Source organism: Somniosus microcephalus, chromosome 20, assembly GCF_052327205.1.
Source record: "Somniosus microcephalus isolate GS21.2 chromosome 20, FLI_Smic_1.0, whole genome shotgun sequence".
Lineage (NCBI taxonomy): Eukaryota > Metazoa > Chordata > Chondrichthyes > Squaliformes > Somniosidae > Somniosus > Somniosus microcephalus.
In genome coordinates this window covers 47,979,548-48,005,230 of record NC_141006.1, presented here as the reverse complement: position 1 = coordinate 48,005,230, position 25,683 = coordinate 47,979,548, and the positions used below count along the sequence as shown (strand labels likewise).

The 25,683-nt window shown below is 44.4% G+C and overlaps 1 protein-coding gene across 1 annotated transcript in view; it reads right to left on the bottom strand.

Moving 5' to 3' along the window:
* The window catches only part of LOC147103209 (chloride intracellular channel protein 4), a 163,572-nt gene extending 140,219 nt beyond the window's left edge, over positions 1-23,353 (bottom strand). Inside the window, exon 1 of the mRNA XM_085962635.1 lies at positions 22,913-23,353. Coding sequence (XP_085818761.1) covers positions 22,913-22,981 — 69 coding nt within the window. The 5' untranslated portion in view covers positions 22,982-23,353. The remainder of the gene's footprint in view (positions 1-22,912) is intronic.
* Positions 23,354-25,683: the final 2,330 nt, after the last annotated feature.

Genomic DNA, 25,683 nt, shown 5'->3' with positions numbered 1-25,683 from the left:
CTCAAAACCGGTCATAGTTTGAAAACCTCCATCATATCTCCCCTCAACTTTCTTTGTTCCAGTGAACAACATGAACAGCTGCTGCTGCTCCCACCAATACTGCAGTATAATTGTATATAGTTACAATTTGACGCCACTGAAATGTTTTAGTAGTGACACCGAATCAGCAAACTAAATGTTCTGGTTCTTAAACTGCATTTACACCAAGATAAGCTTTCACACCAGTTCCGCATATAACATGCAAGTTATTCAACACTGTTAGGGACATCCAGCCAAATCTGAGCACCTTCACACTTTGCACACCTTAAAACATGAACAGCCAGATTACAGAGAACAACCTATCCTAGGCAGAGCAGACTGTAGTGTCTTCCAATATGCACAGCAGCATGAATGATGCTGTGCCAAACACAGTCACTAGAGCAGGGGTAATCTAGCCCATAAAGCCCAGGCAACTCATTTCTATTTGTGCTTATATTATCTCCAGACTTGACTATTCCAATGTTCTCCTGGTCAGCCTCCCACCCTCCATAAACTTGAGCTCAAACCAAAACTCTGATGCCCATATCCCAACTCGCACCAAGTCCCGCTCACCTATCACCCCTGTGCTTGCTGACCTACATTGGCTCCCGGTCCGGCACGCCTCGAATTTAAAATTCTCATTGTTTTTAAAAAATCAATCCATGGCCTTGCCCCTCCCTAACTCTGTAACCTCCTCCAGCCCTACAGGCCTTCAAGGTCTCTGCGCTCCTCCAATTCTGGCCTCTTGTGCAACCCAATTTCATTTCTCTACCATTGGCGGCCTTGATTTCAGCTGCCAAGGCCCTAAACTCTGGAATTCCCTCCCACAGCCTCTCTGCCGCTCTACCTCTCTCTCCTCCTATAAGACGCTCCTTAAAACCTTCCTCTTTGACCAAGCTGTCCTAAAAGCTCGATGCCAAATGTTGTTTGATAACACTCTTGTGAAGCCCCTTGGGATGTTTTACTACGTTCAATGGGCTATATAAATGAACGTTGTTTTTGTTACTCACTGGTTTATCCAGTTTGAATTTTGTTAGTTTGGAAAGAACTGACCCGAGTACTATCGCTTCATTGGTGAATAAATCCTAAATCAAAACAGCAAGATGCATTAACAACTTGAGATATATGGATTTAAACTTTACACCTGTGCAACCCATAAAGACAAAAGCTTGGATACTCTTGCACTAGACAATCTTTATCTTCATTAGTATAACAATTCTGCAAGAATATCTGCTTTTCATGAGTCATCGTGGTTGTGACTAGCCTTGCACTGCTTATTATTGGCCTGAATAAAATGATGGACAACAAAAATAAACCCTAAGAGCTGGTAATGGCCACAGTGAACAGATCAATCGGTGCTACACTTTCTGTACTCTGTCAGTTGTGTTGCATTGTGACAAGTCTTCAATATTCATTTTCCCTATTCCATTAACATGTCTCACATTTGGATTGTGACTGTAGTAATTGGTTGAATTATGTTTACAGTAATAAATCAGCCTATGTTATCAAGGCGTTTGATTGGATAATTATAAATGTCTGAGCCCGTGGTATTCATTTTTGCTCTATTGCGCTTTTATGATCCCATGGGAACTTCTAGTTTCACAAAAACAAAATTAATTTACAGATCCTACATGATTACTGCGTCTTCAGTCTGGATTATGACAAATTTCACGTGCTCGGATACACAAGATCAGCCCCTACTCACATAGACACGTCAGACATTTTGGTGAGTAAACAAGCATGGAGAGGCGAGGCATTCACTATATTCCCTAATTAGGGATGCCAACTCTGGATGGACGTATTCCTGGAGGTGTCATCACATGACCTCCTGCCTCCAACCGCCCCGCTCCACAGTTGCCATCGGTCGCCCAACATGTCCAAACTCGCAGTGCACTGCTTTTCCTACACCAATTGGAAAGCGAATAAATTCTTCATTATCCGATTGGATGATTCTTGACTGTCAGTCAAACAGCCATTTTTTTCTATGTCCAATATGTTTATAACTAGAAAACAAAAGTGTTAAGAAAATGTTAAAAACAATTTTTTATTGCCCCTATGATTTTTTTCTCCCGAGTTGCTCGCAACAGTGTCCTGGAGCGTAGTCTTTAATCTCTAGAGACCCCAGGTCAATCCTGGAGGGTTGGCAGCCCTATTACTAATAAATGCATTTCAAAGAATTTGCCAGCTGATTTATTTCAGACTACCTGCACTATAAAAATTGCCCTATAATGTCTGTATTAAAAGGGACTACTTGTTGAAATTTCTCTGACCCCTCAATGCACTGGGATAAGACCCAATGACAAGAGGAATATCCCTTTCCCGCCAGACAGTCTCCAGCCTCCCTTGTACCACTGTTGCAAAGTAATATTTTCCTCTCAGTCAGAATGCTCCTATTCTGAAAGCACTAGGACTGAGCCTTGTTCTTCACTACACAGTAGGTCTCTTGCTGGATCAATTTAAATTCTAAAACAGAATCGTCACCAGTAGAATCAATAAACTTTTGTGCTCAGCGGGAAAAACCAGAGGCTCTGCTTTCCAGTTGATTCACTGGCACAAACATTGAATGCTGAATTTCTCTTTTGTGTGTCAGCCCCAACATTCAGGCTTTGTGCAGTTCTGTGGGTCTACACCCAGAAAGTACAATTTTACTGGGCAGTGATAAAATCCAATGTGCACTGCCAAGTAAAAATTCTGAAATTCATTTAAAATTAGTCTTTACCACACCGCAATTAAAAAATTAGAAATCAACTCGCACGCCACGAGAGGCAATTTCCTCTCTCATCAAGGAGCAGCGACCGAGTATAAGTAAGCTGAAAATGGCGTTAAAATATTTGGAAAGCCCTGACCCATGCGTGAGAAGGGTGTGGTTGCATATTTAAAACAGAAAAATGTTGGTAAATCATGGCAATGTGCCACTTATACAACATTCAGAAGTGGCCGAACATGCATCAGAGGCCACAAGGCATTAATAGTATTCATGGCCTTGATTAGTGATGTACCAGAATCAAGATACACCATCACTACCAAGGGAGAATAAGACAACATTAGTTGTGCTCTGCATGTTTGTGTTTGCACTGTGGATGTGCCACCAATGCAAATGTGCTGTACCATAGCGTTAAATAGAATAATGTTCTCTGTTTACCTTTGCTAAGTTGTTAACCCTCTCATCATCTGTACAAATAAAACTAGTTTAATGTGCAATTGCATCCAAAGAGTCCCTCCTTACTCTCCATGCAAAGTTAAAATGGATAAATAAAATACTTCATTTTGGGTGTTTCAAAAAGAAAGGTTTGGGAATTTGTCTTTTGAGGAGGAGAACAAATCAGCCAATCTGATGATAGCAAATACAAAAACTAAAGCAGGAGCAAAACTCTGATTCTGTTTTAATAAAAATGCTGCATGGGGTGAGGGATGAGAACTGCATAACTACAACAAATTGTGGAAGAAAATGCCAGGGGAATTACATCAATTTTTACATCAGCTTTGTTTATGCTGCCCTGTTTCGAAACAAAACGCTAAACGTATATAAAACACTAGTTCGGCCCCAACAGGAGTATTGGGGGTGATTTTGACAGCCCCGAGGAGGTGGGTATGGAGGTGGGACTGCCGGGAAAATGGCAGAATTTGGGGGTGGGTGGCACCTTCCCAGGAGGCGGGTAGCCATCCCACGCCGGGTCCCGTCTCCTTGGAGGCGGGAAGGGATTAAAGCCTATTAACTGCCTGTTAACAGGTAGTTAACATGCAGAAAATAGGATTATTCTGTTTTTGCCCTCACAAGTGCGAGCTTCCCGAAGGCTCCAAAACCTGCCAGCGAGGCGAGGCGAGTACTGGGTCTGCGGGGGTCGGGGGCGGGGGGGGTGCAAAATTGTGGTGTGAAGGTAAGTGATGGGTGCAAGAGTGTAGAGGTGAGTATCTGAGGTAAGTGCAAAGTGTTTTTAAAAGTGTACTTACCTTTGTTTCTTCCTGCAGGCTTCATTCGGTTTGTATGCGGAGAGTCTCGCACCTCCGTGTTGCAGATGAGAGATGGCCATTGCATTCTCAGATGCAACAAACATCTCAATTCTGTAAAAGAAAGAAGGTTGATGAGGTCTTGCATGCAAGACCTCATCAAACTGCAGAGATTGTCACTGTTTGACAGAGCTGTCAAACGATGACAATTCATCTGTCAAAATTTTTTGACAGATGACACATCATACGTTGACGTGCTCTGCAACCGGCTTTCCCTTAATTGGCCTACTTAACAAGGTCAATCAAGGGAAAATAGCGTGTGTTGGCCACAACTCGATGGAGGTGGGACTGAAACAAGCAGCAGTCCCACCTCCAACTCGCCTCCATTCACTAAATCGCCCCCATTGTGTCCAATTCTGGGCACCACACTTTAGGAAGGATGTGGAAGGCTTTGGAGAGGGTGCAGAAGAGATTTACTAGAATGGTTCCAGGGATGAGGGATTACAGTTACGTGGATAGACTGGAGAAACTGGGGTTGTTCGCCTTAGAGCAGAGAAGGCTAAGAGGAAATTTGATATAGGTGTTCAAAATCATGAAGAATTTAGATAGAGTAGATGTTTCCAGTGGCTAATGCATCGATAACCAGAGGGTGCAAATTGAAGGTGATTGGCAAAAGAACCAGAGGCGACATGTGGAAAAACCTCTTTACGCAATGAGTGATTAAGATTTGAATGCATTGCCTGATAGGGTGGTGGATACAGGTTCAATAGAAGCCTTCAAAAGGGAGTTGGATAAATACTTGAAGGAGAAAAAATTGCAGGGATATGGGGAAAGAACGGGGGAGTGGGGCTAACTGGATTGCTCTTCGAAAAATTTGGCGCACACTCGATGGGCTGAATGGCCTCCTTCTGTGCTGTACTATTCTATGATTCTATGATTCTAAAATGATGGATAGTCACCTTTAGAAGCATTAGTAGCTGGGAGAATTTATTATTAAAACCAATCAACCTGATTTTGTCAGACTCCACTGTATTCCTGTTCATTCATAACAAGATTAAGGGTTAAGCCACACAACCTAAATGAATAGCCAGTCTGAAGGGATTCTGGTGTACGAAGACAAGCCACACCTCTTATGCATCATCATTAAATCAGTCCAGAATTCTTGGAACTAAAACTCTTGACAGCGGTTAGAGAATTGACAATTCGAATAAATGGCTTTACAATGGAATTTACTGATAAGGGTTTTTAACCTCCCAGCCCTTCATTCGTTGTGAAAATAAATTTGCGTCTCTTGGCAACGCAAGCTCGGCGTCTAAAATATTATTGGCTGCAGACTTCACCATATTAATCACCGAGACTAGTACCAATCACGGCCAGAAAATAACGCACTAACCCTTCACAATAGATTCAACCCAAATTCCAAAATTCCATTTGCCTTTCTCTACAGTAGGTTGAACATTTAATGCCTACATAACACGAGTGAATTTTTTTTGGTGGGGGTGGGGGGAAGGGAAAAAAAATCGTAATTCTGAATCTTGCTCTTAACTGGTCAAGCACAATTCAACTGAAGTACATTGCAACTTGCCGAAAAAGCGTATTTACACATTTAAAGCTGTTATGGCTGCGTCAGGGCAGTGAAACTGTTAAGTGTGGCCCATTTTGTTCTGCTGTGGTACAGGCCAGCACTCCAATTTTCAGCATTTTACTCAGAGGGAGCAAACAGACAAGGCACAAGGCCAAATGCTTAACTGTTAAGCCTTAACAGAATAAGGTAACACACAGACCATTACAATTTGGGCAGCTTCCACAAGCAGGCCTGGGCCTCTCGTGAACTAAAAATGTAACCGCATGCCTGTTGTGAATGGGATGTAGTGTGCCTCTGGGTTAACAAACTAATTTTTTTTTTAATTGCTGGGTGTTACAATTTGGCTGCTTTCCCGATATTTTTTCTCGTGCCCAGCGCAAAGGACCACCGCCACAGCCAAGCCCTCGTGCCCTAAAAAAACAAAGATGGCCTTATGCACCAAGTTATCTGGGAGATAGCGGCCAAGAGATTCGATGGCACCGTGCCAGTTTCTCAGGCACAAAACAGGCGCCTAAGTATTCAATATGACAGATGGGGCGCACCCACTCATTATGCGCTGACTACCATATTGGTGAAGGCAGAAAAGGAGGCATCCAGGGCCCGTGCCTGAAACAGGAATTAGGCTCTTTGTTTTGGCAAATACAGGAAAAGTTCTGATATCCGGCACCGACGGGACCGAGCTGCTGCTGATCTATCAAAACTTCCGGATAGACCAGCGCTAATGCTGAAGGATACGGAGGTTTTCATCTCCGTATCTGACAACAAACACTGTTGCTTAGCAACAGCTTGTAAACACTCGGCCCGTACCTTGGAAGCGTCTCTGAAGCTGTTGCTAAGCTACAGAGACGCTTTCCAGAGCCTGACTGTTAAAAAAATGCTAGGAGAAGAAAAAAAACCTAACCAAAACGGCTGCTGATTTCTGCCGTTAGATCAAGGTTTCTGGGCATACAACCTCCGGATAAACCAAAGTTTCCTGTAGGGGGCCGAACGCCTGTTTGAGGCACAATTGGGCTGCCCTGAACGCAGCCAGCATTAGAGCGATGCCATTGTTGCTGACAATGATGCTGTCTGGGTGAGAGTTCCACAGATAGGAGAAGCAGTGTGCAGGACTTCCTAGAATTCCTTGTAGACTTTTTTGGATCGAACTTGAAATCCAGAGGAGAAAAAAAAGCGAAACAAATTCCCTCTTTGTCCAGAAATATTCGAGTTAACGCGAACATACAAGTAAATACACATCTGCTGAATGACTCATATACACCCAGATTGTTCTGGGAATTGTGATCATTTTTGCATTCCCATTTTCCCGCGTTGCCATTTTCTTTTTCTATAATACATCCTGTTTTTTTAGATTACTAGAGCAGAAGCAGACAGAGATGTGTCCTGCTTCCTGGAAGTATAACCTCACACTGTATGGATTTGCAGTTTCCATTACAGTGCAATTAGCAACAGCCTGCAGTCTATCAGCAAAGAACATGTCACACATCAATTCAACGGGCCATATCTGTCTAGCTATGCTGCCATATTGAAGTGCTTTAGGCGCTAGTCGAGCAGACAGAACAGAAGCTACAAGATCCTGTGCATGGATATGCAAAACAATTTACGGTTATGCCGTTTCTGTGTAATATGTTGTGACTGTGTAGTTCTTAGAACAGCAGTAAACATGACCCAATATCTTACGATTTGTATATGGCAAGGCTTTCAGCATAATTCCTGTTGTACACTGTCACTTGACATAATAATCACAGTCATCTTCAGAAGATTATCAAAGCAGACATTTGTAGACAATTACAGACTCCAAAGCCATACAGGCTTTACAGTACCATAGCCACCAGTAAATACTGGAGTAGCCTAATCACTAGATAGAGTCTCCATGTTGTCTGAAGTCAGGTCATTATAGCTGATGTCTAGCTGAAGCTATTTATCCAAATACCATTAATCCAAGCTGACTGGTTATTGAACTGCTCGTACCGCAGCATGCCCTGCATCAACAGTTGTTTCATTAGATTGTGTATTGGTTTCCATGCTGAACGAATATATCTTTTTATTATTATTCATTCATGGGATTTGGGCGTCGCTGGCAAGCCCAGCATTTATTGCCCATCCCTAATTGCCCTTGAGAAGGTGGTGGTGAGCTGTTAAGGAGGGAGTTCCAGGATGATGAAGGAACGGCGATATATTTCTAAATCGAATGATGTCGCCGTGGGGCAACACTAAGCATTATCAGGCCCTACTCTCCTCTGCCAAAACTATTCATTACTCCAGGCTCATCCTGAAATACAAATATAACCCCCAACTTCTTTTCTCCACTACCAACCATCTCCTTAAACCCCTATCTCCTGCCCACTCCACCCTCATCTCCAACAACAAGGACAAGGAGCTCATGGACTTCTTTGTTGCTAAGATTCAGACCATCCGTTGAGCAGTTTCTGCCGCATCCCTCCCTTCCCCGAGCCCACTAAACCAAATTCCCACACGATTCCCCCATGCCCTAGCCCTGAACTCTTATATTTCTCTAGTTCCTCTCCTATCTCCCCTATCATGCCCTAACCAAGCTCAGCTTGCCCATAAGACCCTCCCCCTGCTCTTTCAAACCAATTCCCCATAACTGCTGACCACCCAACTTCTCTCCTGGCCTCCATGCTAGATGATATTGTAAATGGTTCCCTCTCCTCAGGTGCTGGCCCTACTCCCTTTCAAATCTGCTGTGATCATTCCCCTCCTCAAAATACCCACCCTTGACCTCTCTGTCCTAAACTACCGCCCCATCTCCAATCTCCCTTTCCTCTCCAAAATCTTTGAACATATTGTTGGCTCCAAAATCTGTGCCCATCTTTCCCATAACTCTATATTTGAACCTTTCCAATCAGGTTGCTGCTCTTGCCACAGTACTGAAACGGCCCTAATCAAAGTCACAAATGGTATGCTATTTGACCATGATTGTGGTGCACTATCCCTCTTCATCCTTCTCGACCTATCTGCAGCCTTTGATATGGTTGACCACACCATCCTCCTCCATTGTCCTGCTGATTCCACTCTTACCTATCCCGTCATAGCCAGACAATCTCCTGCAATGGCTCCTCTGCCATCTCCCGCACAGTTATCTCTGGAGTCCCACAAGGATCTATCCTTGGCTCCCTCCTATTTCTCATCTACATGCTGTCCCTCAGTGACATTATCCAAAAACACAATGTCAAGTTCTACATGTATGCTGATGACACCCAGCTCTACCTCACCACCACCTCTCTCAACCCCTCCACTGCCTCTGTGTTACCCAGCATTGGATAAGCACAAATTTCCTCCAATTAAACATAGTCTTTGGCCCCCACCACAAACTCCATTCTCTAGCCATTGATTCCATTCTCCTCCCTGGCCACTGTCACAAGCTGACCCAGACTGTTTGACCAGGAGCTGAGCTTCCGACCTCATATCCTCTCAGTCACCAAGACCGCCTACTTCCACCTCCACAATATCACCTGTCTCCACCCCTGCCTCATCCAAGCTGTTGTTATCTCCAGACTCAACTATTCCAACGTTCTCCTGGCCGGCCTCCCACTTTCTACCCTCCATAAACTTTAAACTCGTCCAAAACTCAGCTGCCCGTAACCTAATTTGCAACAAGTCACGTTCACCATTCACCCCTGTGCTCACTGTCTTACATTTGCTCCCGCTCTACTGACACTTTACCAATGAGATTTTTACATTCTCATCCTTGTGATCAAATCCCTCCATGGCCTCGCCCCTCCACATTTCTGTAACCTCCTCGAGCCCTACAACCCTCCGAGACCACTGCGCATCTCCCACTTGCTTCACCCCATGCCATGCCTTCAGCTGCCTCGGCCCTATACTCTGGCGTTCCCTCCTTAAACCTTTTTACCACTCCACCTCTCTCTTCTCCTTTAAGGTGCTCCTTAAAATCTATCTCTGAGTCACCTCTGAGTTACCTGTCCTAATGTCTCCTTCAGTTTTATCTGATTAAGCTCCTGTGAAGCACCTTGGGTTGTTTTACTATGATAAAGGCAATATAAATGCAAGTTGTTGTTGCCTACATGTACAGGTGAATGGCAAGGTTAAAGGATACTTTCTGTTGTTGAATTCTGAAAATAATCTTATTTCTTTGAATATATAGTGGTCAGTAAAGATGCACACACAGTTAATCTTTTCTGTGTTACTCTTGTACAAAAGCAATTTGTTACTCAAAATCATTACACCTGGGACTGGGCGGTACAGTGCGTATCGAAAACTTTCTGTAGTGTTGTCCTTTCATCATTTGATCTGTGGTTTCAATCCCAACCCAGAGGGAATGAAAAACCAAAGTCAAGAAAGCAAATATTGATCTAAATCAATGGCAGGTGTTTTGTACATGCATGTATATGTAAGCTTGTGTGTGTGGGGCCAGGGGGTGGGGTGGTGAAACAATTTTATTCAAAAAATAAATATTCAAAGCAAACTCATCTTTGCCTTAGTAAACACCAGGGGGTACAAATTGGGTAGCGTCCTCTTTAGCGCCCCGAAAAAGTTAGGGCCTCCGCAGCCGATTTTCCCAGGTAGCACCCCGAGAGGGAGTGGGGTGTTACTGGAAATGCCCCGCGTCCCTCTTGGGGCGCTGCGAGCCAATATCGCGGCGCTACGTGCCGCAGTACTGCAGGCCTTCCTCCCCTTCTTAAAGGGGAGGGGCCTGAAGCAGCAATCGGGCCACCAGGGATCGTGAGTGCCAGCAAACGAGCCCGGCACTCAAGAGGAGTGCCGGGCTCACGGAGAGCAGCCAGCACCCCACGGGAGGGGCTTCACGGGGGCCGAGGACAGCAACGGGGCAGGTGCTGGCAGGCGGCCAGCAACAAAAATGGCCGCCCGCCACCTCCCCTTTAACTAGCGCCGCCCTGGCCACAGGTAGGCCCCCCCTGACCCTGGCGGACATAGCGTCTGGCGGTAAGTCGGGCAGCGCCCCCCAATATTACAGCCGGGGCGCGAGCGGGGTGCAGCGCACGGCGATGATGTCATCACCGGCGGCGCAGCACGGCACTAACGGTTAGTGCCACCACTAACCTCCCACTGAATTTCGCGGGAGGCGTTAGCGGCACTGCACCCAGGCGCTAGTTGATTTGCGCCCCGTTAGCGCTAATGGGAGGCGCAAATCAACTGAATTTATCCCCCCAGGTTTTATACAGCATAATCGAACCAAACTGATTTTGTACCTAGTATCTTTTCCGCCTCTGTGCAGCACCTTGGGACATTTTGCTACATTAAAAGTAGTGCAGAAAAACATATAATCAGACAAACGTGTATGGTGAGCCAAAGGAGGAGATATTATGTGAGGTGATCAAAAGCTTCGTCAAAAAGGTGGGTTTTAAGGAGGGCCTTAAAGTGAAGGAGAGGGAAGTGAAGAGGCAGAAGGGCTTAGCAAGGGAATGCAACAGTCTGGGTCCTAGGTGGTTAAAGGTATGGCCACCAATTGTGGGGCAAAATGTGTGGAGAATGTAGAAAATATCAGATTAAGAGGCAAGGACAGCTTTGGGGAGGTTGTAGGACTGCAGAAGGTTACAGAGGTAGGGAGCACTGAGGCCACGAATGGGTTTTAACAAGCACAAGGATGAGAATTTTAAATTGGAGGCATTGGAGGAGTGGGAGTCAATGTAGGTCAGCAGGAAAGTGGTGATGGGTGAACGGGATTGGAGCAGGATAGGGTATGTGTAGCAGAGTTCTGGATGAGTTGAAGTTACAAAGGGTGGAGAATGGAAGGCTGGATGGGGACATGGAACAGTCAAGTGTGGAGGTGACAAAGGCATGGATGAGGGTTTCAGCGGCAGATGGGCTGAGGCAGCAGCGATGGCAGTTATGAGGATAGAAGTAGACGATCTTTGTGACGGGGTGTATATTCGATTGGCAGCTCAGCTTTGGATTGAATCAGACGCTGAGGCTGAGAGAGTCTGGTTGAGCCTGAGACAATGGCCTGGGAAGGAGATGCAAGCTGGCAAAGGTACGGAATTTGTGGCAGGAGCCAAAGACAATGGCTTCAGTCTTCCCAATGCTTAAGTGGAGGAGATTGCTGCTCATCCCCTGTTGGATATTGAACAAGCTGTCTGAGAATACAAAGGTAGTGGCGGGGTCGAGACAGGTGGTGGAGAGGTTGAGCTGGGTGTCACCAGCTGACCCATTTCTGCGGATGATGTCGACAAGGGGCAGCATGTAGTTGAAAGGGTAGGGTGGGGGGACAAGGATAGATCCTTGGTAATGATGTAGGGTCAGGAAAATAAATCATTGCTGGAAATGCTTTTCCTACGATCAGATTGGTAAGAGTGGAATCAACGAGGGCAATCCTACTGAGGAGGTTGGCGATGAGGAGGTAGCTTGCAAGGTCAGAGGATAGTTTTTTGAGGGTGGAGGGAGACAGTAACTGAGAAGAGGGAATCATTTACAATGTCAGCTAGCATAGGGGCCAGAAAGGGAGATTGGGCAGTCATTTTAGTAGAAATTGGGTTAATGGTCTCATGGACAAAATGAGCTCGGAGAGGGTGTGAGGGGAGTTAGGAGAAACACTAGAGAAAGAGGTGGGTTCAGGGCTCGGGCTGGGGGGAGCCTGGGGAAGGTTTGGTTTGGTGTGCAAGGAGAAGGGGGGGCAAGCAGCAAAGGCAGCCGAACAGATGGTCTCAATTATAGTGACGACAAAGTCCATGAGGGAGTTTTAAGTCACTTTTACAATGCAGTGTTAGTTTTAAGAGAGTAGCACTACACAGGTGTCCTTGAGCCAGCCTCCCGTGTTTAAATTTCCAACCAGGGCTATTCGCCATCAGACATCATTCACCATCAGACATCATTCACAAGTAGAACTGGCATATCTAACGTTAGGTCATAAGACCCATGATAAAGTGGGTCTCCCCTGCCACTGGAGCAAGGTAATTTGGACTGTTTATAGCTCTATCTATAGGTAACATCAAAACCTGCACACTGAAGTTGTGCAGTTCGCTCATTGTCTGCTACAGTTACACATATAAACAACCCAATTTACCTTGTAAAAGTACCTTTACTTTGCACTTAATCATCTCCACCTGAACTGAACTTGATGGGTATCCAAACATCCTTCAACATAATAAGCATAAAAATTCACCAAAATTTAAAAAAATACACAGCATTTTGAGTATCTGAATAATTTGGACTCTTGTCCCCCTCTTAAAGAAGTAGGCGCAAATAATTATGTATCACATATAAATATTGATGGGTCAAATCTGTCTTTGTCATAAAATATTTAATTCAATTAGAAATAATTAAAGCAATGTCAGAAGATGAAACATTTTATGTCATGTTCTTTTTGGAAACAATAAAGTTTCCTTTTGAAAGCTGCACCTTCCTTTACACAAAGACAGATGTTTACATTTTTTTAAAAATTTGTTTATGGGATGTGGGCATCACTGGCAAGCCCAGCATTTATTGCCCATCCCTAGTTGCCCTTGAGAAGGTGGTGGTGAGCCGCCTTCTTGAACCGCTGCAGTCCGTGTGGGGAAGGTACTCCCACAGTGCTGTTAGGGAGGGAGTTCCAGGATTTTGACCCAGCGACGATGAAGGATCGGCGATATACTTCTAAGTCAGGGTGGTGTGTGACTTGGAGGGGAACTTGGAGGTGGTGGTGCTCCCATGCGCCTGCTGCCCTTGTCCTTCTTACTGAGACAAATCAGATGCTTTTTTAAAAAAGGCCTTTGGTCGCTCCCTAAATTGTCAAAGAAATTTAATGTCAAACACATGGAAAATGTTGACAGACTGTGATGTACTGTGTGTGTAATCTAGAATCTGCAGGGGTACGGTAGTAGTGGATTTCTCAACACAGTGGTGTGCTTCAAGCAAACCAAGTTCACTAAACTAGGCAACATAGAAACATAGAAGATAGGAGCAGGAGTAGGCCATTCGACCCCTCGAGTCGGTTCCGCCATTTAATGAGATCATGGCTGATCATCCAAATTCAGTACCCTGTCCCTGCCTTCTCCTCATATCCCTTGATCCCTTTAGCCTTAAGAAATATATCTAACTCCTTCTTGAATATATTTAATGAATTGGCCTCAACTGCCTTCTGTGGTAGAGAATTCCACAGGTTCACAACTCTCTGGGTGAAGAAATTCCTCCTCATCTCAGTCCTAAATGGCTTACCCCTTATCCTTAGACTGTGACCCCTGGTTCTGGACTCTCCCGCCATCAGGAATATCCCTCCTGCATCTAGTCTGTCTAGTCCTGTTAGAATTTTATAAGTTTCAATGAGATCCCCTCTCATTCTTCTAAACTCTAGTGAATATAAGCCCAATCGACCCAATCTCTCCTCGTACGTCATTTCTGCCATCCCAGGTATCAGTCTGGTGAATCTTTGCTGCACTCTCTCCATGGCAAGAACATCCTTCCTCAGATAAGGCGACCAAAACTGCACACAATACTCAAGGTGTGGTCTCACCAAGGCCCTGTACAACTGCAGCAAGACATCCTTGCTCCTGTACTCGAATCCTCTCGCTATGAAGGCCAACATACCATTTGCGTTCTTAACCGCCTGCTGCACCTGCATGCTTACCTTCAGCGACTGGTGCACAAGGACACCCAGGTCTCGTTGCACTTCCCCTTTTCCCAATCTATTGCTGTTCAGATATGCAACAATGTCCCTTTAAAAAAAATGCCCAGTTTTCCTCCCCTCCTGACGGCACTGGTCTGATGTTGGGCTTCAGTTTCACAGGTGCTCTCTGGTACCTCATCCTAATGGTCATCCTTCATGTGTGAGTTAGACAACGAGTGTTGGTGAGCTAATCCACCCTATCAAAGCGAAAACATGACCCTGCCCTGGCCAAACATCCACGCACCCACTTCCAGCAGAAGCTGCAGGATATCCATCAGTTGATGTCCCCCCTCCCTCAGTTAGCAGCTATTCAAAGAACTGACTGCTGAGATCGACTGCAGTGTCTCTGCTGCTGTCCAGGCCGAGATCAGCTAACTCAACACAGGCCAGGGATCAGAACTGGGCCTTCCTGGTCTGAATGGCTCAGCTGCTCACTGGGTAAACATGCTGAGCCATCAAAGGATAGCTCAATGTCACTTGAACAGAAAATAGAATACACAACAGGTTCCCAGCAGCATCGTGACATTGTCCGCGACTTTCCAACAATTGTTTACAGTGAGTGTCTGAACCTTCACATTTCAGACTAAGAAGAACTGATGTAATATAATCAGCAGCAGACCTCTGCCATTGACCTGCAAACTTCTTCAATAACCGAGATCATCCACTGAATCACAAACAGGGGCAGTTTCAATTAATCTAGTTAAATAATGGCACCAGATCCTTTGAATTAATAATGTATGTCTACATGGTAACAGGCAAGGAGACATATGCACACAATGAGCCTGAATTGCTTTTGCTTTTTCAATTACCAGCTAGTCAAAGAATTAAATATTTGCTTCAAGGAACACAGTCATCACACCATCTATTAGGGGTCCTGAGGAGAATAGTTGTAGAATAGAGATTAAACGGATGCTGTCACCATGGCAAAGCCTTGCAGACACTACACCAGATCTGTATACAGACACACGCAATGGTGCAATTAATAACAATAACCTATGTCGCTGCCACAGCTCGTGGTGGAAGTTATTGATTTTTTCTAAAGCTTTTAATGAAGATCAAAGTGCAAAGCATGCTTCAATAAACCTTGTACTACATTAGACACAGTAACCAAACTCAAAAGCAATGAGGTGCTACATTGACAACGGCCCTTGAACAGTTAATGCTTTGTTACTATAGTCTGGGGGTGTGGGTAGATTAGGCAGTTTGTGGTCTGAGGACCAAAGACAGCAAACTGTTCAAAAGTCCCCAATAACAAGGCAGGAGCTTCATGATAATGTTGATATTCTAATGTGGATATTTTCAATTCAAAATGCTAAATGCGTCATTTAAAAATATATTAATCTAAAACAAAAATATTAAATGTTGGAAACACTCAGCAGGTCAGTCAGCATCTGTGGAGAACACGGATGAATGAACTGGCAGTTCTGATGAAGTGTCCATACCTGAAACGTTGGGGCAAATTTGACTCAGACAGGGGGCGGGCGGACAGTGGGATCGCGCCACCCATCCTCAGTGAGAAGCTTGAGTCTTTCTGATGACCAGCTCTCACTTGGATAATGAGGGCAAGATGCGAGGGCTGGACCAGCGCTCACAGGCAGCTCGTAGGCTGCAGTGGGCGAATACCAGGGGATCCTCCATGGTGCCGGGCAGAAGTTCCATATTAAAGGGGGGAGGACGTGGACAGGACAAACACGGACCATTCAATATTTGTGGGACCAGAAGGAGCATTCATCTTCCTCCTGGTCCAACTAAAATCATGCACAAAACTTTAATTTACCTGTTTTTGGAGGGGTTTGCATGGGTCCCTTTAAGGACCACTTTTGATGCCTCGTATCAGTGGGCCGAGCGCGCTCGGTGCCGCTTCAGCCATTAGTACCTCAAAATTGCATCGGGGTCCGACAACGGGTGTAGGGCCCCGAGTTGCATATTAAAAGTAGGCTCATGTCTGAAAATGGTCGCCCATTTCCCTCACGGGTTGGAAATGCCGCCGGCTTCAGCAGGAGGGGGAACGGGGCAGTAACTGGTGCATGGCCATTTTAGGCCAACAACCACCCCGTTCCCACCAGGCTGGGACCCTGAAAATCGACCCCGTTAACTCATCTCTTCTCTCCTCAGATGCTGATCGGCCTGCTGAGATTTTCAGCAGAGTTTCTTGAATAGACGTTTATCTGAAGACTCCCTAATGAGACAACAGACCCCATTTAAAACAAAGAGTGTGCGACAGCGCAATTAACAGGACAATGGAGCTGCTTGACCCAGTGAGGAGCCCGGCCGTACAAAGCAACAAGGTCCCAGGTTCAATTCCCAGTCTGCACTGAGTTAACTGATATAATTTGGGGAAGCAGAAGGAATGCTACAGTTGGTTTTTGCCCCCTGGGTTAACCAGACTAAAATTGGCCAGGGTTCCTAGCCCTATTTGCTATTCAGCAACTCCTGCTGGAAGTGCGTGTGGGTCATGAGGGGACTGGGCTCAGCTGTGATTCCCCAGTGCAAGAACAGCCTGCTGAGAGGCACCGTCTGTGTTTACTTGGGCAAGGTACCAGAGAGTAATCGGTGCCGATGGAACTGTAGCCCAGACTTCTCTCTACCAAGATTTTAAAAATAAAAATCTGGTAACCAGATCCCATCTCCTGATCTTTCTATTCTATCGTTTCTGGTAACACCCTACTCCCAGCTTTAAAAATTATTTTGCTTTTGCATAGGTTAAAAAGTTTAATAACAGCCTTCTGGATTACTGCCCAGAGCTAAGTCTAAGCCATTGTCACCAGGTCAGTTTGAAATGAATTCCTGCTTGAATAAGGTCAGCTGCTCGTAGTTTACAAATGAGCCAAAAGAGACTTGATTCTGGCATACAGCAAGTCCAGGTGGGCTTCCTGGACATAACGTTCAGCACCACAAAAGACATGTGTCCACACACATTAAATCCGTCCCAGGAGACGCTAGATAGGAAGAAATGTCGCACTGCCTCTTACTGAAACAATGCAATCATGTGCATCTTTAATGATAATCAAGTTGAACACTGAGGCAGCACAACTTTCAAGCGACGGTGCAATGTTATTTAACACACCTTTTCATAACCTTGGGCTGGAGCAGACGCGGTCAAAGACTCCGCCCCGTCATCAGTTGGTGAGCTTATATATTTTTCTCTTGCCTTTCTGAAATCCTGATCCTGGCTCCAGCCCAGAACAAGAGGTAGGCAGATCAGTATCAAACTATTCAGACTTGACCTGACCTTACAGGAGGTATTAGCCATTTATGGTCCTTCGATGAATTAACCATTGTTCCTTTCAGACTCTAGATATGTCAGGAGAAGTGATGCTATTTGCAGTGAAATAGTACCAAGTAATTTGAAAAGAATTAGCTGCTCCAAAAGATGAGTGGCGACCAATATCACCCCCAATTCTTTCACTAACCCTGGCTATTAACCCTTTGAGCACTGAATCGATGCCATGAATTTCATGCTACATTCTTGGTTTTCATTTATCAATGTTTATAAAAATAATTACAGGACAGTTTTTCAAACTACAAAGCAGAATTAATAAAATGTCACGGGCACAGATTTCTTTATAAACTGTACTTTTTAAAATGTACACAATCCAAGTTGTTTCATTTTCTTTTCTCATGGGTGCAGAAAGCTCACGGGTGACCAAAGGGTTAAACTTAAACACTGTCATTTACTGGAGCTAGAATGTTCTTTAGACATGAATTGGCCAAATGACTAGACTGTTAAAATGCCATCTGTTTTAGATCTGGTTCCAAAAAAAAATAAATTCACAAGCTGTGGCAACTGTTGTACTGAGTTAGAATGGTTAACCTCAGGGCGGTACAGTATTATAGTTTTCTGTTAAATAAATGCTTCTTAAAACAGGGCTTCCATTTTTGTAATATTTGTACAAAGGTTGACTCCCAAATATTTCAACATGCACCATGAAGCCTAAAATACACCAGTTTTTTTTACTTTGGCGTGCATCCAGTTTCTATCAAGATCAGAGTACAAGCCACTCCTACAGTGCCTATTTAAAGGTCTGTAATGATAGATGGAAGCTTCCATGCCAGTGCAATTTTGACACCAATTTACATAACATTTGAAATAAAGGTGCAAATTCTATGCAGTTCGCTAATGACAGATTCTGCAATGAAAATGCTACAAATTCCTGTTTGGAATAGCACAGAAAAATGTAGTATTTTATAACTAAACAATAGGATGGGACGGAAGGGGCAGGTGTGAGCCGTTAATATATCGGCAGTAGCAGTTTTTAAAATATATTTAATTTTATATCTTTTTGTTAACTGGGTCTATTTATTTGTCCTTTTGTTTAGAAATGAATATGTTTTTGGTTTGCTATTTTACAGAACTTACTGCCTTTACTGCACCATCTCATCCATGGCATGATTTTTAAAAGATTTTTCACCAAGATGCAATGCCCTTGAATCTCCTCTCACCTGGTGATTGTGAAAAGTCTGGTACTAATGTGCCCAGCCTCTCCCAGGCCAGAGATATGGGATTTTCTCTTGCTTGTACTGCACCAGCCAACATAATTACAAAAGACTCATTTCAATTCGTCCTTCCACTTATATCCCTTCGACTTTTTTCAGACTCTCAGTTCAGGTACTTTTGATGAACAAAAGAAAGAACTTGCATTTATATAGTGCCTTTCACAACCTCAGGATGTCCCAAAGCACTTTACAGCCAATGAAGTACTTTTTGAAATGTAGTCACTGTTGCAATGTGGGAAACGCAGCAGCCAATTTGTGCACAGCAAGCTCCCACAAACAGCAATATGATAATGACCAGGTAATCTGTTTTAATGATGTAGGGTCATCGTCGTGCATGTCTTCACACTGTTCCCTTTGGGGAACTGTATGAAGTGGTGGAAGGATTTCTGGCCGCGTTAACGTTCCTTCCGTGACCGTAACCATCTACATACCAGCCATTAGGGTGGTTAGTTCTATGGCGGGAGGGTTTTACGGGCTCCCACAACCCATATGAGGGGGGGGGGGGGCCACCCACACCCACGGACGCAAGTATCCCGCTGGATGTCAACCCAGAATTTAGAGCCAGAGCTCCGACTCCACTTGCCGGGACTGTCTGGAGCAGGGTTCGAAACCCTATGCCTTCTGGCCCAGCGGCGGGGATGCTACCGCTACGCCAAAGGCCCGCTCCATGATGTAGGGTAAGGGATAAATGTTGGCCAGGACGTCTTGGAAAACTCCCCTGCACTTCTTCAAAATAGTGCTATGGGATATTTAATGTCCACCTGAGAAGGCAGACGTGGTGCCATCTGACATTAACAGTAACCGTGGTGAAACCAAGAGAATATTGGCACACTTGTGACAGGTGGACGTAAACTAGAGAGCAAGAAAGTGACCCATCAATGGAAGTGCATTAGGTCAGCATTTGAAGGACGTGCACTTTTCCTGTTATGAATCTATTTATGAATTAGAACTCAGTATTTTCAAGGCTGCAGGGCCTTTATTAATTACCATTTTTTTCCTAAAATAAACCACCACGCCACAACAAGGAGCCAAGTAAAAAAAAAATAGTGGATGCATATTTCTGCTGACTGTACACATCAAATCAAAGCTTTTAATGGATTATTCCTTAGGATGCAAACATGCTGTCACCCAGGCTCCCTGATCAATAAGGAACATTTTGAACTTTGGTAACTATAGCTATTTGCAAAATCAGGTTTAACATCTTGAATATAAACTGCAGATTTATTTATTAAGATTGATGTTGATCCTGCTGTTCTGAACAGAACTTGCACTGATGATGTGACAAGCTGAATTTCAGACTTCCTGCTCACATCATTTTTGATTAAAGTGGATTCAGTTAAGTTGACAAGAAGACTGCAACATCCTTTTGGCATTAAATAAAGGTACAGTTGCAATTTTATTCAGGATCTCAACCAATACAACGCTTTAAAAAGTATGTAGTGAACACTCCTATATTTAGGATTTGCAATGTTGGTGTCATGATTTTTAATTGTGAGATTTCTTCAATCTGTGAATGATTGCCACATGCTTAACATTTTTAACATTATGAAAAAGAAATTTGAAATATTTACTGGGAGTGAACTTATCTCCACATTAACTAAATTGTTAAATGTAAACAACTAGCTAAGCTCCTCACATAGAATTAAATAGCATCTATAGTGCAGGAAGAAGCCTTTCAGCCCAACTGGTCTACGCCGGTGTTTATCTCCACACAATTCTCAAGTCACGTACAGTAAATCTTCACAAAGCGCTTTGCAAAGAGGGGCGGGAAAAAGGTTAAGGGGATGGGCCAAAGGCTTTGAGCAAGTCTTCGGCAGCAGGGAGGGAGCAGCAAAGTGCAGGGATCTAGGGAGTGTGTCTCACAGGGCAGGGGTGCAGTGCCTGAAAGCACAAACCATTGATGGTGAAGCGGTGGGAGCGGAGCACAAGGGGTTAACAGTGTCACACACGTGATGCCTTAACTTGCTGGCTGTCTGTGTGAAATCACCAAGCTGGGGCAGCGCGAGGTCACAGAGGCTTTGAAATCGACGGTGAGGGTCTTGAAGTCAATTTGCTGGGGCCTGGAAGTCAATCAAGCTCAGAAAGTCCATGGGAGCGTGGGACGTTTTATGGGTGAAGAGGCAGAACATAGCATTGTAAATGAGTTGTGATTTGTGGAGGTTTGGCATGGGGTAGTTGGCTCGGGGAGCGTTAAGCTGAGCAGCGAAGTGACAAAAGCATGGACTCGGGTTTCAGCTGCATCGGGGAAGGGGTGAAGGTGGAAGGTGGAAGGTGGAGGTGGAAAGCAATGGTCTCGGAATGGAATGGAATGGGGGAAGGTTGCTCGGCTTGGGGTCATGCAGTATGCTGCCTTAGCCTTAGGACGCACCTGGGGGTCTTGGACCGAGCCAAGACCGAGAGATCAGCTCCAGCTTCTCCAGTAAGCAGAATGAGCCTGGCTCAGTTGGTCGCACTCTTGCCTCTGCGTCAGAAGGTTGTGGGTTTAAGCCCCAAGTTCAGACGCGAGCCCGCAGTCTAAGCTGATCCGTCAGTGCAGTAGTGAGGGAGTGCTGCATTGTCGGAGGTGCCATTTATTGGATGAGATGCAAAGCCGAGGCTCTATCTGCCTACTCAGATGGGCGAAAACAGGTCTATGGCACGATTCAACGGTTCGCCGTAAGTCCTAGGCAACAGCCCTCCCTCAAACCACCACCAAAAAACAGATTATTTGGTTATTTATTCATTTACTGTCTGTGGGACCTTGTGGTGCACACATTTTTTGCCACGTTTGCATCACAACAGATTAAATTTGGTCCCCGTGTTTACCTACATAATCATCGATTGTAAAGTGCTTTGGGATATCCTAACGGCTTGTCAAGGTGCAACAAAAAATGCCAATTCTTAATCAGTGAGCATATAACCAGGCTATTCGACAGTGACAGCATCACAGGCAAGCCCAAATCGGTCCTCAGCTGATGTTTACAAATGCCCGTTTTCCACTGGTGGGCACAGGACAGGAGATCTGAAAACAAGCAACCTGTCTGAATGTCCCCTTCCCATGCCCAGTGCCACTACGCCAACTGGAGTACCCCTTACCCCCCCCCCCCCCCCTCCCGCACCAGCCGAGATCAGCTGTCTCAGCATGGTCTGGATTTGCCCAGTCTGTATGATTCAGTCCCACGCTGGGCAATGCACAACTGAGCTAGCGAAGAGTTCATGGGTGTGGTCTTTGGTATGTGTGCAGACATTGTACTTAATCATTCTGCTGCTTCAGTAAGACGCCTGTTGCCCGGCTAAATTACTTGCTTTAAACAGATAATTCCAACCATGACAAGACTAAGAGCTCCGTGACGTAGATGGTAAAGTTCTTCTGAAAAAAAAAAGAAACTTTCAAAAACCGATGAGGGAATGAAGGGGTCAGATTGGCCAGATTGCTTACTGTCTGTCCCATCACGACCACTCCGTCAATGATAGTTTTGGTGCTTACGTGGGAAGCCATTTTTACCGTACAATTTTCATAAGCCACACCCAAAAATCTCTGGCAATATAAATATTAACATATTTCTTTGTTTGCATAATGAAATCAGAAGTCACAGTCTGTGTGTATACGAGCGGTTAGCTCAGTTCAGAGCATTTTCTCTAGGCGCTGAGTGAATCAGTTCATACATACTCAAAGAAACTGCTTCATTTACGTAATCTTTACAGCCACAAGTGTACGTCTGATATCGATCTCAACTGGCTCCAGTTTAGGGAAAGCAGCTCTAAGCAAGGCTGACCCACTGTGCCTCCACAAAGCCGCTTCTTACGGTAACAAGTTCCACAGGAGAGCTTGAATTTCACTTCAAACAATGACTTCTAAGCACAACTTTACACAAAAAGAAACCAACACTGTAATAACCATTGTATTCCAGATAACTGTCTGTATACAATTTGATTGACAGCTCTGCATAAATTCAGTAAAATGTTTATTGACCCACAACTATTTCACGTATGCTTGAGAATATCACACGGACGTAACAAAGCAAGAAAGCAGTGCAAAGCACACCAAAAATAGAATTAAATCATAAATTCGTAATTGGTTCAGTACAGAACGTTATACTTTGAGCACAATTCTATTTTGAGCAGATACACAACTATCTGGAGTCCGTTGTTCAACGGTATAATAGCAATCAGTTTTGCCTAAATATAAAAATAGATTTGTTCTGGTGAGAAAAAGGCAGTGGGCACTGCAGAGCCAAGAGCCTCTCAGACAGCTGTCTGCTGGCTGTTTCTGGAATAAAGAGTCAGATTCTGGCACATCCTACCTTAACAAACAACTCTATCAAAGGATCCTTGTGTCCATCCACTCCATTCTGTGGGGTCGAGTGAGCCATGTTGAAGTAACTTCAAGATCTCTTCAGCAGTCCACTGATTCTGACTTACCGCCCAAGTTTACAGACTTGCTCCTTTTTCCCCCCCCTCTCTGTCTCAATTCAGACCAGCTGCTGCAAACCACTCTCCAGCAGAAAAAGAGATTCCCTCTTGCGTTTCTGAGCCCGTTCAAGCCGTGTTGTTCAGAGCCTGCCTGTCTGTGGTAACACGAGTCTCTCTCCTCAGTAAGATGCTTTCTTTCGCCACGTCCTGGGGAACTGGGTGGTGAGGTCTGGAGCTGTGCAGTTTCCTCTGCTCACTCTACATGGTCATTGTGTGGAGCACAAACTCGCAGAGGGGAAAAAAAAGCAGCTGGAATATTTAAAGCTGGTGATGTCATGCAGTACAGGGAAGGGGAAAAAAGGGGCAGGCCTGTGGAGAGCGTCAAAGCACAAAGAATGAGCAGTCAACAAATCAGATATAGCTAGACCAAAAATGTACAAGTCTGGGCTATTCCTAAACTTATCTACTGTAATTATCTACACATTAGCTCACTGATTAGAGGCAGAGTATAAGAGGTCAGAGAGCTGGGAAAATCCACATTCTAATGCAAAAATGTAATCTCTCATCATCATATATTTTTAAATCAACTAACAAGCAGCGGGAAAACCACACACACACGATTTTTTTTCCTTCTGTACGGTAGTAATTTTTTTCCTTTTGCCTCTTTGAAGCGCCTTGGAGTATTTTTCTATGTTAGGGTGCTATATAAATGGAAGTTGTGGGATTTGTGCACTGGTTCAGAAAATTGCTCTGCTGTACTATTATAAAACAGATCTTTCTTTAAATAGTTTATTTAAAGAACAGTGTTTAGGAGACACATTTTGACCTGTTATATCGTCAGCTGGACAAAGAAAGAATGTATTATTCAGTTTTCTTCATTAAAAATAATGTAGGTAATGCACATAATTAGATATCAAATATTATACAGAATTTGCTGTTGAGCTGATTTTCAGGCTGATTGCACACATTGCTAGATATCAATACATCTGAACATTTGATATTTCATGATATTCCTCCTATTAATGCGTGTATCAAGTTTTTATCCCTGCAAATTCTGCAATGTGGAAGGCAGCAGTACTCCAATATCAGTGAGGCAGTGCTGCTGTTGCTGGATGATGGGGCAACCACCTTAGGAGGCAACAGTGCCTCTGCCTGCAAATGTAGACATCTGCCCCTCGCAATTATTTCCTGGCCATGAGGAAAGTACCGCACCCGCAGCTGGATCTCCAGTACCCACCCCACCCCACCCGGTAAGTGGGTGGAATTCTACAGTGCTGGAAGCCTCAGCATACTTGCAGAATGACTTCAAGCAGAAACAGTTCTGCGACATATAGACTGTCAATTGTAGTTAGACATATAAAAGTAGCTGATGGGGCTGGGGCAATTTGGTATAGTTGAGGGTGCGAGGTCAGAGTAATGAGAACTTTACTTTGCATCTTACCTCTAAGGTCTAGGTCTGAGAGTCTTTGATGAAGACAGCAGGTGCATAAAAAGTGCTTCACCCCTCCACCAAGGACATCCCCCAGCCCAAGGAACACACACAGCAACAACCACCAAAAATTAATTTGAAAGAAATCTTGATCTGGCAAATGGAGTATAATGGGGAAAAATGTGAAATTGTCCATTTTGGTAGGAAGAATAAAAAAGAAGCATATTATCTAAATGGTGAGAGATTGCAGAGCTCTGAGATGCAGAGGGATCTGGGTGTCCTAGCGCATGAATCGCAAAAGGTTAGTATGCAGGTACAGCAAGTAATAAGGAAAGCTAATAGAATGTTATCGTTTATTGTGAGGGGAATTGAATACAAAAGTAGGGAGATTATGCTTCAGTTATACAGGGCATTGGTGAGACCACATCTGGAGTACTGTGTACAGTATTGGTCTCCTTATTTAAGGAAGGATGTAAATACATTGGAAGCAGTTCAGAGAAGGTTTACTAGACTAATACCTGGAATGGGCGGGTTGTCTTATGAGAAAAGGTTGGACAGACTAGTCTTGTATCTGCTGGAGTTTAGAAGAGTAAGAGGTGACTTAATTGAAACATATAAGATCCTGAGGGGTCTTGACAGGGTGGATGTGGAGAGGGTGTTTCCTCCTGTGGGAGAATCTAGAACTAGGGGTCACTGTTTAAAAATAAGGGGTCGCCCATTTAAGACAGAGGTGAGGAGAATTTTTTTCTCACAGAGGGCCATGAGTCTTTGGAACTCTCTTCCTCAGAGGGCAGTGGAAGCAGAGCCTTTGAATATTTTTAAGGCAGAGGTAGATAGATAAGCAAGGGGGTGAAAGGTTATCAGGGGTAGGCGGGAATGTGGAGTAATCAGATCAGCCATGATCTTATTGAATGGCGGAGCAGGCTCGAGGGGCCGAGTGGCCTACTCCTGCTCCCAATTCATATGTATGTATGTTCGTATGTATGTAAATGCAAGTTCTGCTGAGTTTAACAGTGTACTGTACTTTTATTTTTCATTTATGGCCCACACAACATACCTTTTTTTTGTATCTGGGAGTCTTTATCTGGTTTACCTACTGCATGTATTCATTTCTGCATTTAGATTCTGGGATCACACATGAAATGTTTCCACAATGTATTTCAGTTCCTGATGCTCCAAGTCCACCCCTTTTACACAGAGGCTTGGAATGCAAGGTACTGACGGCAACTGGGA